Source organism: Artemia sp. Qi Xiang Cuo, chromosome 2, assembly GCF_049724085.1.
Source record: "Artemia sp. Qi Xiang Cuo chromosome 2, ASM4972408v1, whole genome shotgun sequence".
NCBI classification, from domain to species: Eukaryota; Metazoa; Arthropoda; class Branchiopoda; order Anostraca; family Artemiidae; genus Artemia; species Artemia sp. Qi Xiang Cuo.
The window spans coordinates 42,928,499-42,946,779 of record NC_142795.1 but is presented as its reverse complement, the minus strand read 5'-3'; the positions used below and the strand labels follow the sequence as shown (position 1 = coordinate 42,946,779).

At 38.5% G+C, this 18,281-nt stretch overlaps 1 protein-coding gene across 1 annotated transcript in view; it reads right to left on the bottom strand.

The window, feature by feature from the left end:
- Positions 1-18,281, bottom strand: part of LOC148955254 (periostin-like) — a 286,642-nt gene that overhangs the window by 114,229 nt on the left and 154,132 nt on the right. Inside the window, exon 6 of the mRNA XM_089108124.1 lies at positions 6,747-6,878. Coding sequence (XP_088964250.1) covers positions 6,747-6,878 — 132 coding nt within the window. The remainder of the gene's footprint in view (positions 1-6,746; positions 6,879-18,281) is intronic.

Here is an 18,281-nt window from a genome sequence, read left to right as displayed (position 1 = left end):
TTCTCCACAGACACTTGTATATTTCTCTACGCTTCATTTGTGGAAACATCTCGGGTTGGTAATTCAAATGTTCCCCTCCTACGAGTTCTTGAACGAAAAACCAATCAAGAACATATTCACCACTACAATATAAAGCATCTTCAATATATTCCTGTAAACACTTCCTATTTGGAACTCTGTCAGTTAACACTAAGAACTAAATTAGGTGATCCTATAGCAATTTGACAAGGCTCGGCTGTGAGCACATTTCATTTTTGTACTATCCCTCATCAATATGTCCAATAGAAAAGTAGTATTCATTTGTCCTGGTATTGTCTCCCATGTTAACACTTTTTGCAAAAGACGAAAGGGCAATGGAGTGGACTGTTCCAAAGATCATTTGTCAATGTCTGGCTATGGTCTTGGCAGTTGGTTTGCTAAGCTGTTTCGCTCTTCACTACCACTGGCTAGAAAATATCTTGTACCGGCTGCGACAGATTTTGCATCCTCTACACTATACGATTGGGGCTCTGGCAAGGATTTAAAAAAAAGTGCTACGGAAAATCTTAGGTCCAGTGCGCGAACCCTTGGCGAGAGATTAAAACAAAATGGAAAAGGTTTAAAAAGGTCGAGAGACAATGCATCACTCATCAGTCTCCACTCAGGTCGGAAACGGAAGACATCACCACTCTTGTCAAAGAAAAGAAGGAAAAAGCCGACATATAGTGTAAACAGAAGAAGAAGCCCTAGGAATAGAACGGTTTGATCGAAACTAGATTTCTTTTCCTAAGATGTACTACCTGTCACATAAGGATTCCGAATCTTCAAGTACCTCCTCATCGAATTTTCAACGATGAATATGTGGATGTGAGTGTCAAGCATGGATACTGTTAACAATTTTATCCACAACAACCCCTCTCTGATAATATCCACTTTCAAATTTATTCCAATGAAGACTACTTTATGTTCATGTCTTCGACATTTATAGATTTACAAATGAAAGTCCGGAAATCCGATAATACAATGCCAATTCGGGCCGATGGAATATCCTATGAAAATTGTATATTACATAATTTATTTCTTCAAATCAGTGTCTACATCAATGGCACGCTGGTGAGTACAAGCAATAATCTCTCAAATTATACAAGCTATATGCAATTCATGCTGATGACACCCAAGTCATACAAGGAATTGGGAGGCACCTCCAATGGATATGAATATATTACTAATATTGATAGTACAGATGCACTTAAAAATGCTACAACTAGTGAATTAAATCTAGTTGGAAAAATATATCATGAAATATTTAATATACCCCAATGGCTACCACCCAATGTTAAAGTGGATATAAAACTGATGCTTGCACCATCCAATTTCATAATGAGAAAAGAACGTGCTGCCAATTCTGATGTAAGTCTCTCCCTCACCTCGGCAATACTTCATGTACGCAAACAGCAGGTCATGAGTTCTGTTGTATTGGCAGTGGAAAAACTGAGAGCCAATGGAAATAATATTAAACTACTTGTTCCTCATACAATCACCAATCAACGTCATATTGCCATGGGCTCACGCATCTTCACCGACTCATCCTTTATCAATGGCGAAATTCCGTTGAAACTCGCTTTAGCATTTGTAAAAAGTGCTAGTGCAATAGGATCGTGGACTGAATGCCTACATAAATTCGAGATGTTTGGACTTTCATATCTTGTGTGCAAAGTAAACTGCATCCCACTCTACAGTCTATCTTTTGATAAATCCTATAGAACATTGTATGAGTTGACCATGCAAACCCTAGATCATGATTCGCAACTATTTGAAAATGGTATAACCGAAGATATGTTTGCTAAAACACATGGTATTATTGTACTAGATTTGTCTGGCACACAGGATATGAGTATAGTACGTACGGGGAGTGTGCGTTTAGAGTGTACATTTGCCGATCCATTGGCTGAGAGTATTGCACTAATCTCACTAAATCAATATGAAACCTATTGGGAAATCACTCTCGAAGGCAGTGTTCTACTAGACTTGGCGCCATGAACACCAGTCAAATAATCAATGTATTTAATATGGATCCCTACATGTCACAGTACAAATCCTATTGTCTGCTCTCAAACTATATGGTAAAAACTCAAAGTGCAAACAATAGCTTAACTATTGTTAATAGCAGTCTGTCGACTGTGTTGATGGGTCATTGGTTGTCCATCTTTCAAAAAAATGAAAACAATTGATTTTTTTGATCCTCTTGATCTACCCTATACATTTTACACACCTCAAATAAGTAGCTTTATTATAAGCGGAAGGAAAACTATTATTCAAAATCGAATGAGGGTGCAGGATCTAACAACCGAAAGCTTTGGATTCCATGCACTACTAAATTTTATGTTCCGATGTCGCGGTTATACTTACAAGCAATGTCTCCACATTTATGGTGACAATCTTCGTCTGAACGACTGTCTAGGGGAAAATATGCTCTCAGACCTATATAATATTGATTTCAGTGCCCTAAGAGTAAAGTGCATAAAAAATGTTTGTGAATTTGTTTATTAATAAAATGCATATATATATACAACAATGTCTTTAAATCTTCAATTTAGATTTCTTCTTCTTCGGTGTATAGGCAACTGTCGTGAACCACTAATGTTGGTAAATCATTTGGATTCACTGTATATTGATCTTGATTGACTGCAAAGTCAGGGTCACATTTTCTACAGTATAATATAACTTCACTCTTGTCATATCTCTTTGTATAGTCAATGATACTATTTGCATTCATATTATGAAATTCACGAGTTTCAATGTGTCTATTTGAAGCAATATCACATACAGTGTTTTCAAATGGTGAATCACATTCGGTAACTGCCAAATAAAAATCACTTGGTTTATAGTCATAATAGGCAGTGTCGTCACAACGATGACGTAGAAGCCAAATTGTCTTGTTACCCCAACAGTTGAATCGTCGACCAGATTCCTCTTCCCAGAATAATTTCAATCCACGACGATACCAATCTCGTAGAAATAAACTAAAATCACGCTTAGGATTATTTCCAATCATAGCGGTGTAAATATTTTCCAATTGATCAGATTTATCATAGTGACAGATGGAGCATAGGTGTCCTCTAGGGTGAGAGTCACAAATCTCCTTAAGACATGAATTACATACTTTAAGAGGTATTGCATAGCCTCTATGTAATTTACAAGGATTACATAATTTACACTTTTCACTATAGTCATCAATAATTGTACAATTCTCACATTGAATCCAACTGCCAAGAGTGTACATGCACAGTGGATATGTATAGAACATTTTCTGGTTTTCCAAGTCAACTCTCTCAGAGCTAAAACGAAACTGATCCTCGCTCGATAAACTCAGTGAGGGGAATAGTGAGAGGAGTAACTGTGAAGTCACCTCTTTCTAGTGGTGGAGCCATCTACACTGAATCCATTGACAGTGTTGTCAAAATTATATCCACGATATGATTCTGCTTTGTTCCAATTAATATATAAATAAATTGAGTATAAGCACTTGAATCACATCTTAAAAGTTTCATACAATAGTCCAATGGGGGAGAATCAGTTCTCATTATATTGTCAAGTGTTCCCCGAGAGAATATCTTGTGTTGAAGAGATAACTCGAGAAAATCGTCATCCAAAATCAAATGTTTTTCCATAAACACTTGATTTGATCTAATTCTCTCTTTCTCAAATTTATTCATTTTTCAATCCTTTCACTCTGACTGTTGACTCTAGACTGACCCTGATTTGTTAGCCCTAACCTAACCTAACCTGACCAGAAAAGAAAAGGAACATTTTCGATTTCGAAACAATTTTATTGAATAATTACAACAACAATAATACTAAGCATGTACAATTAGCGATATAGTTTATTTTCTACGATATGTTTCACTAATGCACTTAAAGCACATTGAAGTCTATTCACATGTGCTATATCAACTTTTGCAGCGAAACATAATTGATCCTCCATTTTAAATTTGCTCAAGGATATCATATATCTTGCATATACTTCATCCCTTTCCAGGCAAAGCCGTGATCCTCTCGTGATTTCCACCGCAATGTTTGGTGCTCTTGTATTATTGCCATCAACTCCACTATCAACTTCTAATAGGGTAAACATTCCACTCGTCATCATCATCAACACAAATATATATCCAAATGAGTAAAGTCATACTGTTCTTCTTCTCACTCCTTTGAATTCTATTCACACACTAATAGAAACTATAGCAAAAATCCTTTCCTCATATTCTCTGCAATCCTCCGCCGCTAATATGTAAGCGAGCCTCTGATTGGTCTAGAAGGAGATGTAACCGAGTCTCTGATTGGTTAAGAAGGAAACACGTGATCCTGTTTCCTATTCCCGAATCTTAACATTCGACCCTAGCGTGTACTTGGCCAAACAACAACAACAAATAAATCGACCTTGGAAATTTAGTTCCCAATCGATTACGCAATCATTCTCCCTGGGGATTCCATGCCCATATATGGTGTACTCGTGGGACTGACAGCACAGGTGTTCTCCCTAGGGACTCTATGCCCATATATGGTGTTCTCGTCGGACCTTTAGATAGCTTTCTACTGACTTAGCAAAGAAGTATTTCTTCAGACATATGCAACATATATTTACAAATTAGTGCAAATAAGTTCACTGTAGATATTTCTCTTTATTGTAGGGCTATGCAAAATTGCACTATCCTAAAATAATAGGAAAATATTATTAGCGAGTTTATTTGGACAATTTTGATCGATAAATGTTGCAAAGGCCTCAAAAGGAGTAATTCTTGGTCATTTCAAGTCCCAACTTCGCTCTTGGCTTCCATATAAAACCTAGTTGGTTCAAAATGAAGTTTTACTTGCTTTTATAAACAAATTGAATATATAAAATATAAAATTCAATAATAAACTTGGACATCGCTATTTTGTCATAACTTTAGACAAGTTAAAGTGAACAAACATGGGCGTACGGAAGGGAGAGGGCAGAGGGGGGCAGCTACCCCCCAAAAAACTTCAAATTTACACTATATATGGCTGAAAAAGTAGATGGTGGAAAAAGTGGTCGAGAAAAGGTAGATGGCTAATAAAAGCAGTTGATAAAAAGGTAGATGATTGAAAAAGCTGGAAATAAACAGCTGGAATGACAGCATAAAAGTCAAACAAGAAGCAATTATCCATAATGTCTTGGAAAGATTTAGCTCTAATCCAAGAAGACTGATTAATGCTAAAGTTTATTGATGATTTATGATTTTTGGTGATTGCTTACTAATAATGATTTAATAGGTACAATAAAACCTGCTGGCAATGTAAGGTTTTGTGGACTGCCAATATAACTTCAGCCCCCCACACTTTATCACAGAATCGGCTGCCCCCCCCCCCCCCCCTAGAGAAGAAGCTATGTACGCCCATTTGAACAAACGATATGAATATAGAAACCCGGTTGGGGTTATGGAACCCATTTTGTTGTTGTATTTTGTCTGAAACACTCACGGAAGGAAAACCAGCTTTTTCTGTCATTGCAAGCTACCAATTTTCTGTCATCCCGCGGAAAAAAAACAGTTGGCTAGCAAGTATTATTAGCTAATAAAAATCGTTAGCTAACAATTCTCAGAAACATAACTAGCAGAGCAGGAACGGGGGGAAAACATAAGTTGGGAAAATGAAAATCTACACAGTGAACGACACTAGTCTATGACCCTGTAGAAATCTATAAGATTATAGTAAAAAGATTTGCTAACAGAGAACTGTTAGCTGTCATAGATTCTGTATCAATTTTTATAGCATAGAACCTGGTCATCCTGCATAGCTGCAATATCAGAAATTTCTGAACGTAATAAAGTAATTTTTTTTCTTGTTACAATGTCTACCTAGAAAAGAAGCCCTGCATTAAGATGAGATAGCCATTCCTTCATCATAGCTGAGAGGCCCAATAACTATGTCATTGGGTATAACCTGACTCCCAAAGCTCCAGGGGAAAGGTCTTTAAGTTATAAAATTTGCCTATTATTTGCGCATGGTATTTCTTATTGGGATGTAGGCATACATTTTCGGGTGTGGGGGGGCAAATTTTCTGCTGTTTTTTCATGGGGGAAATTTTCCATGGTGAGGGAAGTTTCCAGGGAGTGAACTTGTCAGGGGAATTTGTACACTGGGGAATTTGCCAGAATTCTTATAGGCTACAAAGTTCTTTTTAAATTAATTTCTGGCTTTCTCTTTTCCGTCTCAATTTTACGCACGGAGTGGTTAAGAGTAATTATCCGGGGTAAATATTCACCGGATTGAATTGTCTAGAGGAAATTTTCGTGGAGAGGAGGGGGTTTCTCTGTGGAGGCGAGCCAGATTTCCTGGCATTATTAAAAAAAAATGATAAGAAATTTAATAAAAAAAAACAAGTTTTTTCAACTGAAAGTAAGGAGCAACAATAAACCTAAAACAAACAGAAATGATTGAGTATATAAAGGGGTTGCCTCCTCCTGAAAACCTCGCTCCTTACTCTAAAGCTTGAATTATGTCCCAATTCTTTAATAATGACTCCTGAAACACAAGGGCCTATACAATTCCCATCTATTCTGTCACTTGTTTTTGTCTGGTCTCACGCTAAGCTGAACGACACTAGCGAAAGAAACCGATTTACACTGCGCCAATCGATGAACAACTTGAGTGGTCGGGACTATATCATACAAGTACCATTATTTTTAACGTAGGTTAGTGCATTGATTTTCGCCTAGGGATAGAAAAAAAAATAAAGGCCAACTTACTGAAGTGACAATATCAGCTACATCTTTGTTAATAAAAATAGAGGGATCAAGAACCTCGTCAATCAAATGAACTACTCCATTGGTCGCCTCTTGGTCTTTTCTTACTATCTTGACGCAATTCACTGTCAGCATCTGCAAAAAACTACTGTCTTAATGTTATGGTACTTGAAAAGATGTTTAGTGTAAAAACTTAAAGCAGTTGAACAATAAACTATTAACAGAAACAGTTCTAATACACTACGTCCTTTGTAAGGAAGGATGATGTTTTTGTTTTTTTCTAACATGAAAACACTTCAGTCACTGAAACTATATAGCGAAGCAATGTCTGAACCCATGAATTAACATTTTTCCCTTTTTCTGTTTGGGTGTATCCCAGTTGAGCGCGGTCCCATGTGAGCGCCATGGCGCGCACAGGGGGAGTTCCCCTTTGCGCGCCGTATTTTAATTAGTTCAGTTGTGTCCCAGTTGAGCGCCAGATAATATTTTGCGTATGTTAGGTGATATAGCTAGGTGATCAGGTAAATTTTTCGCAAATCATATTATTGACTTACGAATAAAGTAAACACACCACTCGATGCCTTTTTAGGTTCTTTCCAAATATAATAATCATTTTTGCCAGAAAGGAAATTTACCCCCACCCCTCTGTAGCCCAATTCAGGTTATATTTGTGCACATGAGGAGGGGGTTGTTAAAGATAAAACTTCCCTCCACTTTCTCTACGCCAAAAGCTTTACCCCCCCCCCCCTCCTTTGCCAAAAAAATAACTGACTTTGTCGTGCTCTTGGGGGGTGTAATATTAGTTTACGAAAAAATTATTATTATATTTGGAAAGAGCATAAAAAAGGTATCGAGTGGTATGTTTACTTTATTCTTATGTCAATAATATCAACTGCGAAAAATTTACCGACGGGTCTTCATGTCTGTTTTCCTCATACAGTATATAGCGGTGGATACCGCATAATTCATAAGTACCTGTATATGTCAATAATATCAACTGCGAAAAATTTACCGACGGGTCTTCATGTCTGTTTTCCTCATACAGTATATAGCGGTGGATACCGCATAATGCATAAGTACCTGTATATACCTTTAGTAGTAAATATATATGGTATACATAAATACTATATATATTTACTTAGTTTATAATACTATAAATGGAAGTTATTTTCACAACCATTGACCCAATAAAATCCTCAGTTTTGTTCGTTGTCTTCGTGGCAATAAATATTTCTACAGGTCAATGTGGCAGCAAACCACGCTTCATCCACCGCAAAATCACAATTTTGGGTTTGGCGCTCAAATGGTACTCCGTGGCGCTCAAATGGGAACAAAATTCCATGGCGCTCAAATGGAACAAAATTCCGTGGCGCTCAAATGGGAAAGCGCTCAAATGGGAACACCCCTTCTGTTTACCTAAATGAAATTCTAGGAATGACTGATTCTGATTTTTCGCTGATCTATAATTTTAAGACGGTAAGGCAAACAAGGAATCAGATTTTTTGAATTCCTTGCATCATAGCATCTTATTTTAGTGATAAAATATTATTTAGATTAGAATTTGGCAATCATTACCCATAAATTATAATGAAAATAATGTATAATACTTCATTTACAATAACAAAGATATATTTTATATAAACTATACATTAGATATTACAATAATGAAAAATATTTTATATTGTTCACAAAATTAGTTAACTTAAGAAGTGAAATGATGATCCCTCTAAAGGTGAACACTACCTTGGCCCCGTTTCGATATTGACAATAGAAGGGAACACTTACTCGCTTCCATTTTGAACATTCATCACAATTCGGATTTATACTAAATTAACATTCAGCTATGTCCCTAGAGTAGTTTGAATAAATAGCCCACAGGCTGGCAAGAGAACACACGGCCCTCGATCAAGAGAATCCAATTAACATCAAGTAAACTTTTGTGTGATTATTCAACGATTAAGAACACAACTGAAACTGATGCCAGATTTCAGCTGAAGTGGGTCCAACAAGGAACACATCAACTCCATCATAGTAAACAATCTGCCAATTGCGGTGGGTATTTATAATCCCCCTAAATATTCCACGGAAGTTTCACTTTGATAGACTTAGCCTCAGTAGAATAGTATTTGTAGCAGCAGTAATAGTAGTAATAGCTGTAGCTTGCAAAAAGCATCTTTTGGTTAGTTTAACACTGAAAGTATCAACTTAATACTCTAGGCCGTTTCTAAATTATTTAGTTAAAACTCCCTCGGAACATGCCTTGTTAGTTTAAAACTCTCAACCCGAAGCATTTCTAACATATTGACAATCTAATCCATTAGTAATTCAATTTATATCCAATCCATTTCTTTTGAAAACCTGCATGCACATAGGGTGTTTTGATTTAATTCAAAATTTCTCTCAATATCCCCTACAGTTGCCTCTTTTATATCCTTAGCCTCAGTAGTAGTAATAGTCATAGTAGTAGTAATAAAATTAGTACCAGTAACAGTTGTAGCAGAAGTAGAAATAGCAGTAGTAGTACGCACATATAGTCTTTTGGTCATGAAAATCCCCTTTATCACGCCGTGAAAGTTTCAACTTAAAGCTCTAAGCCGTTCCTAAGATATTGCCGATATGCCCTTTTGGGAATCTGTTTGTACATAGTAAGCCTTAGTAGCAGTCACAATAAAAGCAGTAGTTCTAGTGGTAGCAGCAGTAGTATTAGTAATAGCGGTAGAATCAAAAATAATCATAGCAGTAGTGTAACATCTTGCATTTTAGTCAATTGGTACGTCCATTTGACAACCTGTATGGACATAGTGTGTTTTGATTTAATTCAACACTCCCCTCAACATTTCCTTAAAGGCTCACCTGAGTGCCCTTGGTCTTTTTGGACATCAAAGGTCAAACGTGCCCCGCCCTTCCGATAACAAATACTATATTTAATCAATGGGCAAATTTTGTAGCTTACAGCCCTTACCCCAAGAACTATGGGAGGGGGCTGCCATCTCCAAAGACATAGTTACGGACCTTTTAACTATATTGAAAGAAATGGGTATCACAAAAGTTTGACTGGATATCTTGGGATGGAAGGGTGAGTGGGAAGGGGGTTGGTTACCCTCCAATTACTTTTGACTTAAAAAGGGCACTAGAAATTTTAATTTCGAGTCGCACGAGTCTATTTAAAAGTTTTTACAACAAATCATTCCATACAAAGTGCCTTGGTGAAAAGAAAAAAATAAGTTAGTAAACAATACAATGCGCCCACTTCGTGTAAGAAGATCGTGGTTATCCCCGATTGGTTACTTGCCCCATGCTCTGAGCAATAAATGTGTAACAGCTGTGTATCCTAGTTTTATACAAGAACTTGCAGCTACGTACGCCCCTGCTCTAGCCCGACTGCCTGGCTTAAGAGTCAAAGGCAGTTTTGAGTTATAATAAAGCGTGTTATTAACTATCAGGAGTAATCCCAAGACAATTTTCGAAAGACCCCAAGTTCACCAGCATACCGAGTATAGTAGCGACGGCGTTACAAAGAAAACGATTAACTATTTCATTATCCCTAGATATCCTGTTCCTTTCGAGGTGCTGACCTGGTTAACACTGATCATTGACTTGTAGTTGCAAAAATTCATCTGACGTTGAAATCCTAAAAGGCTGATCAGTGCATTGTGATGCTAAACCTCCACAGTTTTGATGCTCCTAAGATCAAAGAGTGGTACGCAGTCGATGTAAAGATCCTTTTTGAAAGTCTGTCCAAGCTATCGGGCAATAAAGTCATGTGGAGCTCGTTTAAAACTGAAAGTACTGAGCAACTAGAGCACTTTTTGGCTTTCAAGTTCAGATTAAAAAGCCAAGACGGCCACAGGAGACTGTGGACATCATCACACTCCATAGGCAGGCCAGACAGTGGGGGACCTGAAGAACTATCGACATCTCAACGGCGTCAGAAATAAACTGATACCTCAAGTAATTTGTTGATTCCAAAGCAGATGAACTACAAGAAGCTGCCACGAGGAAGGACGTTGGATGAGTGTACAAACACTTGTGCAACTTCACTGGCCAGTATGCTCAACCAATAAAAACGTACTATCTGCGGGCGAAATACTCCTGAGAGGCATAGTATCCAACCTTTCAAGGTCGAATGAATACTTCTCATCTCTGCTGAACGGAACCCTCTCCCAATCAGGTTTCAGTTACTGTTTAATACATTTTTATTAACAAAAAAAAACATCCAAATGTGACAACAATTAGCACGAAAGCAAGAAGATGCTTGAAAAAGCGACCGTTTGGATATCATGCATGCCAAATCATCAAACCAATTAAAATGAAAAAAGGAGAAAACAATAATAATAACAGAAAATAATGATAAATATATAATGGCACAAAATATAAAATAAAAATAAAATATCTACAAAAAAAAAAAAAAAAAAAAAAAAAAGAAGCCTTCTCTCGAACCATTAAAAATACCAAATTACTGAAAATAAATTATTTTTAATACGGGTTTTAAGTTGCGGCACAATTTCAGCTTGACGAACAGAATCTGGGAACGAATTCCAAACTGACGGGCCCATGTGTCTGGTCACTTGACTCGCTCTGGTTGTGTTCCGTGGCTCAGATGCAAGACTATCCGCACTCCTAGTCGAATAATCGTGATAAAACGAATTAGTCTTAAAAATATTCATAAAAAAATCCGGTGCAAAACCATTCAGACACTGAAATACAAAAACTCCAATTTGATAATCCCTTATTTCAACAACCTTTAAAATTTTAAACTTTCTAAAAAACTGATTCAGTGCTATCAACACCACGATCATACCTTCCAATCAACCTTATAGCCTTATTCTGCAGAACTTGAACTCTTCTAAAATTGCAACTAAAATTACTCGCCCAAATCAAACAACCATAATTTATATAAGGCGCTATTATGGAAAAATACAATAAAAGCAGAATTTTTAAAGGTAAAAAATTTTGAAAACGGTTCCGAACTCCAAGGCCTCGCGCCAGCTTGCATGCTATAATGTCGCAGTGTTTTCTCCAACTCAAGTTTCGATCCAGGATGAATCCCAGATATCGGATCTCTTCAACTTGTGATAGCGGTAGGCCATTGTAAATAATGACACCAGGGAGAGTGGGAGCAGAACCAGTCCTCGTAAACATCATAAAATTAGTTTTTGATGCATTGACGCTAAGTAGGCTAGCACAAACAAATTCATGTAGGCCATCCAGCGCCTTATTAGCCTTGAACAAGAGCTCTTGCAGCGACTTTGCTGCAATCACTAAAGCCGTGTCGTCAGCAAAAGAAGTAACTGAAGCTCCGGGAATGTAGAATCTCATTGTGTCTACAAATATCAGGTACAGGAGAGGGCCAAGAACTGAGCCCTGTGGAACACCACACTTTATGGGAAACGGTTGAGAAGATTTGTTACTCAAAGTCACTCGTAGCTTCCTTTCACTTAAATACGATTCAAACCAATTTAAAACACTACCCTATATGCCTAAATAACACAGCTTTTCTTGTAAAATCTTAAAATCAACAGTGTCGAAAGCTTTTCTAAAATCAATAAAAACGCCCATGCACTGCTCGCCATTCTCAAGTGCTGAGTTGATATTTTCCAGAAGATGCTGGACTGCCTGCGTCGTCAAATGTCCTTTCCGGAAGCCAAATTGACCATCGTGTAAAACACCAATTTTCATCAGATACTCATAAAGCCGGTGATGAACAATCTTTTCATAAACTTTTGAATAAATCGGGAGAATTGATATTGGTCTCCAATTAGATATATCAGTTTTGACTCCACCTTTGTGCAACGGTACAACTTTAGCTATTTTAAGCGCACTCGGAAACATCCCCTTTTCCATAGAAATATTGATAAGGTATACGAGGACAGGAAGCAAATAAACCAGAACCGACTTGAGCGTTCTAAGGTTCATTCCATCAACTCCTGCACTGTTTGACTTAATCGTGCTAACAATTTTGCGTACCTCCTCTTCAGTACAAATCTGTAGCAACTCCTGCCATTCCCTAGCCTGTGATTCATAACGCCTTTGGTAATTTTGACATTGAACCATTCTCAGTGGTAGAAATTCAAAATTCAAAATAGAAAACCATAAAAATCCTGACATTGTTGGAATTTCAGTAGAGCTGCTCGGAAGTGGCGGCAGCCGCTACGGCTCCAGATGCTGTTTACTGTAGTATGGGACTCGGAGATTTTCCCGAAAGACTAGTGGACAGGAATGATCCAACTACTGAGAAAGAGAAAAGGTTCCAAGAAGGAGAACTCTAACTTTAGAGGGATAACACTTTTCTCAGCACCAGGCAAGCCCTTTTCTATGGTATTGCCGCACTGGTGTTTTGTACACCTCCGACGAAAGCACAGACTAGAACAGGCTGGTATTATGCCTGCCCAATCAATGAAAGAACAAATACTCTCAATAAGGCAAATCTTTGAGAAAGTGAACGAGTTTTGCCAATAGGCATTCATCGGCTTTGTCTATTTCAAGCAACATTTGACTTTTTTAATCGTTTTTAACGATTCCATATCGAATATCCTTTAAAATATTGGCCTACCACTAATATATGTCCGCCTACTCAAGACTAAACATCTAGAGATTGAGACCTATATGCAAAGAAATGGTAGACGCAGCACGTTCTTTCCAATAAGAACAGGAACCAGGCAATGTTTCTCAATTCTTTCAAAGTTATTCAACTTTATTGTAGACCGTGTTATGACTTGCATGACCAGAAGCTGAGCTTTGGACTAAAGTATGGGGAAAGAGTTGTCATCGATTATGAATTTGCTAATGATATAGCACTAGTGACCAACTCCAAGTCACAGCTATTTTTGGCTCTGAACATGCTTCAGGAAAAAGCTGACAGGACTGGATCATCCATTAACTGGAAGAAGACAAAGGTCATGGTAGCCCAGCCAAAGTATGACACCAACAAATGAAATTACTTTGTTACTAGGAACCAAATCAAAGTGGAGGCTATTTCACTTATCTTGGTTCTATTATATCATCAGATGGCTGGGTCCCCGTGAAGTTGTTGCCCGTTCAGCCAAGGCCTCTACTTTCTTGTGGAGGCTGAACCCGGTTTGGAAGAAGCCAATGATCTAACGAGCCACCAAAATGAAGGTTTTTGGAGCTTCAGTCTATTTGATGCTGCTGTACGGAGCTAAGACTTGATCTGCAACTGCAGCTATCCAGCACCGTGTCGGCACTCTTCAATCTAAGTGGTTTAGGAGGACTGAGGGATTATGATTGACAGACTTTGTCACCAATGACCGCCTGTGAAGTATGACTTCCAAGTCGCCCTTGTAATACCAGGCTGCTCAGCAGACACTTTGCTGGTTCGGACAGCTTTTGCGGCATCAAGTTCGGGACATACAGTTCCGGTGGAATAACAGTCTCGAGAAATTCCTGGGCTAGGCTGGAATTTTGCTGTCTGATGCAAAGGCCCTTATTGTTGACTGCCTCGTGTGGAGAAGGCTGACAAAGCTCTCAGCACCACCCCAAAATGAGGATTTAGTAGGTAATTCCAATTTCAAGATAATCCTTAAAGTATTAGGCCACAGGTGCTGGCTGATAATTACTGCCTACAACTAATTTCTTTGCATAAGACTTTCAGCTGCCCTTACATCAGTAGCTTTACTCATGCTGCACCCATAGTGGGGCAGTGACCCTTGTTCTCCACCTTCTGAAGTTTAAAAGCTGTATAAATTGACGGCTTTTCGGGGCTTAGGAGTTTACGACTTTTTTGATTTTGGGGTAGGAATTAGCCTATAAGCCTAGAATTGCGCATTTGCTCCAAATATGACCCTCTTTCCTACAGTTTCGAAAATTTGGCCTAGTTTTAGCCTGTAAGAATGACCTATAAAGAAAAAAAATACGCAAGAAAAAAAGATATATATTTTAACTAGGATTTTGGTGATCTACCCAACAAACTTAGCACAATTTCTTAGTAAAATTGTCCTGGTTTGTGAACATTACAATTAAAAAGAGGAGAAATTTTCTTACATGCTTATTTGCTAGTCGTATTTGATAGTCATTTTTTTCTCCACCCGGGCACTTCGTATCGAAGGAGTTGTCGTAGAAACTTCGAAAAGGGCTCATTCGATTGGAAATTGGGGTGGCTAGTGCCCTTTTTAATGGTCGAAAGTGAATGGAGGGCAACTAGCCCCCCTAGTGATTTTGTTCAGCGTAGTTGATTTCCAGATAGAAAATATGTTTTGAGGAGGAAACTCCCCCACAACCCTCAGGGCAATGGTTTTAAGTTATGCCCTGAGTGCATATAAGGTTTTTATAGAGGGCGTTGTCGTAGAAATTTCAAAAAACGCTCATTCGATTGGAAATTCAAAGGGCTAGTACCTTTTTTAATAGTCAAAAGGGATTGGAGGGCAACTACCCCCCCCCCCCCACACACCCATCATTTCCCCAAACTAATCTAATCAAAATTTTGAGATAGCCTTTTTGTTCAGCGTAATTGATTTCCCGATAGAAATTATGTTTTTGAGGAGGACAATCCCCCACAGCCCTCAGGGTAAGCGTGGTAGGTTATGTCCTGGGGGTATATAGGGTTTTTATTGAAGGCGTTGCTTTAGAAACTTTAAAACTGGCCCATTCGATTGGAATTTAAAATGGATAGTGCTCTTTTTAATAGTCGAAAGTGATTGGAGGGCCACTAGCCCCCCCCCCCACGCCCATTATTACCCCAAATACATCCAATCAAATATTTTGAGATAGCCATTTTGTTCAGCGTAGTTTATTTCCAGATAGAAAATATGTTTTTGAGGAGGACACTCCCCCACAACCCTCGCGGCAAGGGTTTTAAGTTATGCCATAAGGGCATATAAGAAAGATGTTGGCACATTGTACTATTTATTCTTTTTTTTTCCTTTGGAGCAGGGCACTTCATATGGAAGGGGTTGTCGTAGAAACTTCAAAAGGGGCTCATTCGATTGGAAATTGAGAGTTCTAGTGCCCTTTTTAATAGTCAAAAGTGATTGGAGGGCAACTAGCCCCCCTCACTTCCATTATTCCCACAAACACAACCAATCAAAATTTTGAGATAGCCATCTTGTTCAGCGTAGTTGATTTCCAGATAGAAAATAAATTTTTGAGGAGGACACTCCCCCACAACCCTCTGGGCAAGGGTTTTAAGTTATGCCCTGGTGGCATATAATGTTTTTATAGAAGGCGTTGTCGTAAAAACTTCAAAACAGGCTCATTCGATTGGAAATTCGAAGGGCTAGTGCCCTTTTTAATAGTCGAAAGTGATTGTAGGGCAACTGCCCCCCCACGCCCCTCATTCCCCCCAAACACATCCAATCAAAATTTTGAGATGGCCATTTTGTTCAGCGTGATTGAGTTCCAGATAGAAAATATGATTTTGAGGAGGACACTCCCCCACTACCCTCAGGGCAAGGGTTTTGAGTTATGCCTCAGGGCCATATAATTCCTTTATACAAAGCCTTGTCATATAAACTTCAAATTTGGATCATTCGATTGGAAATTCGAAGGGCTACTACCCTTTTTAACAGTTGATAGGTATTGGAGGGCAACTCGCCCCCCCCCCCACGCCCTTCATTCCCCAAAACACATCAAATCAAAATTTGAGATAGCCATTTTGTTCAGCGTAGTTGATTTCCAGATAGAAAATATGTTTTCGAGAAGGACACTCCCCCAAAACCCTCAGGGCAAGGGTTTTGAATTATGCCCTGGGGGCATATAATGTTTTTATAGAAGGCGTTGTCGTAGAAACTTAAAAAAAGGCTCATTTGATTGGAAATTCAAAGGGATAGTGCTCTTTTTAATAGTCGGATCTGATTGGAGGGTAACTAGCCCCCCCTCCCCAAACGCCCATCATTTCCCCAAACACATCCAATAAAAATTTTGAGATAGCCATTTTGTTCAGCGTAGTTGATTTTCATATAGAAAATATACTTTTGAGGAGGACACTCCCTCAGAGCCCTCAGGGCAAGGGTTTTAATTTATGCCCTGGGGGCATATAAGGTTTTAAAGAAGGCATTGTCGTAGAAACTTCAAAAAAAGCTCATTCGATTGGAGATTCAAAGGGCTACTGCCCTTTTTAATAGTCGAAAGTGATTGGAGGGCAGCTCGCCCCCCCCCCCCCCGCCCATCATTCCCCCAAACACATCCATTAATATTTTTGAGATAGCCATTTTGTTCAGCGTAGTTGATTTCTAGATAGAAAATAAATTTTTGAGGAGGACAATCCCCCACAACCCTCAAGGCAAGGATTATAAGTTATGCCTTGGGGGCATATAAGGTTTTTATTGAAATCTTTGTCGTAGAAACTGGAAAAAGGTGCCTTTTTTAATAGTTGAAAGTGATTGGATAGCGACTAACGCCCCTCTCACGCCCGTCATTTTCCAAAACACATCCAATAAAAATTTTGAGATATCCATTTTGTTCAACGTAGTTGAACGTTCTGGAAATCAGGTCTTTTAGGATGATAACCCCCTCGGAGCCCTCAGTGCAAGGGTTGTAAGTTATGCCCTGGGGGCATATAAGGTTTATATAGAAATTTGTTGCATAAATCATAGGCAGCATGATCGCGCTGCCTAAGTAAAGAACGGGGACACTCGAGATTGAGACAAGAAAAGGGGACTAAGTAAAGAGGAGGACACTCCCCAACAACCCTCAGGGCAAGGGTTTTAAGTTATGCCCTGGGGCCATATAAGAACGATGATGGCACAATGTTTTATTTATTAATTTTTTCCTTTAGAGCAGGGCACTTTGTATCGAAGAAGTAGTGGTATAAACTTCAAAAAGCACTCATTCAATGGGAAATTGGAGTGGCTTGTGCCCTTTTTAATAGTAGAAAGAGATTGGAAGGCGACTAATACAACTCTCACGCCAACCATTTCCCCAAACACATCCAATCAAAATTTCGAAATAGCCATAACGTTAACCCTAGTTGAACGTTCTGGAATTTCGGTCTTAGAGGATGATAACCACCCTAACGGACCCTAGGGTAAGGGTTGTAATTTATGCCCTGGGGGCATGTAAGGTGTTTATAGAAAGTGTTGCCATTTTCAAAAGGGCTCATTCAATTGGAAATCAAAAGGTCTAGTGCCCTTTTTAATAGTCTAAATGATTGGAAGGCTTGCCATTTTTATAGTAAAGATCAAAGTGGGTATAATGTATTATTTTTTGTTGTTGTTGTTTAGACCAGGGCACTTCGTACTGAAGGAGTTGTCGTGGGAACTTCTAAAAGCGCTCATTCGATTGAAAATAGAAAGGGCTGATGCCCTTTTTAATAGTCGAAAGTGATTTGAGGGCAACTAATCCCCCTTCCACTCCCACCCTCCCACGCCAACCCTCCCATTTCTGCTCTTAAAATTTAACCAAATCAAAATAGTGTAAGTGTATCCAAGCTGTCAAAGAAATTAAAAAGATTTTTTTTGCGAATGGTATCAAGTTTTCTATTTCAGGTGAACTAGAGGAGGTGTGAAACTAAATTAAACAATTCTATTTGTGTCCAGATTCTTAAAAGGTTGTATGTTGTTAAAAATTGCTGAAAATTTTTCT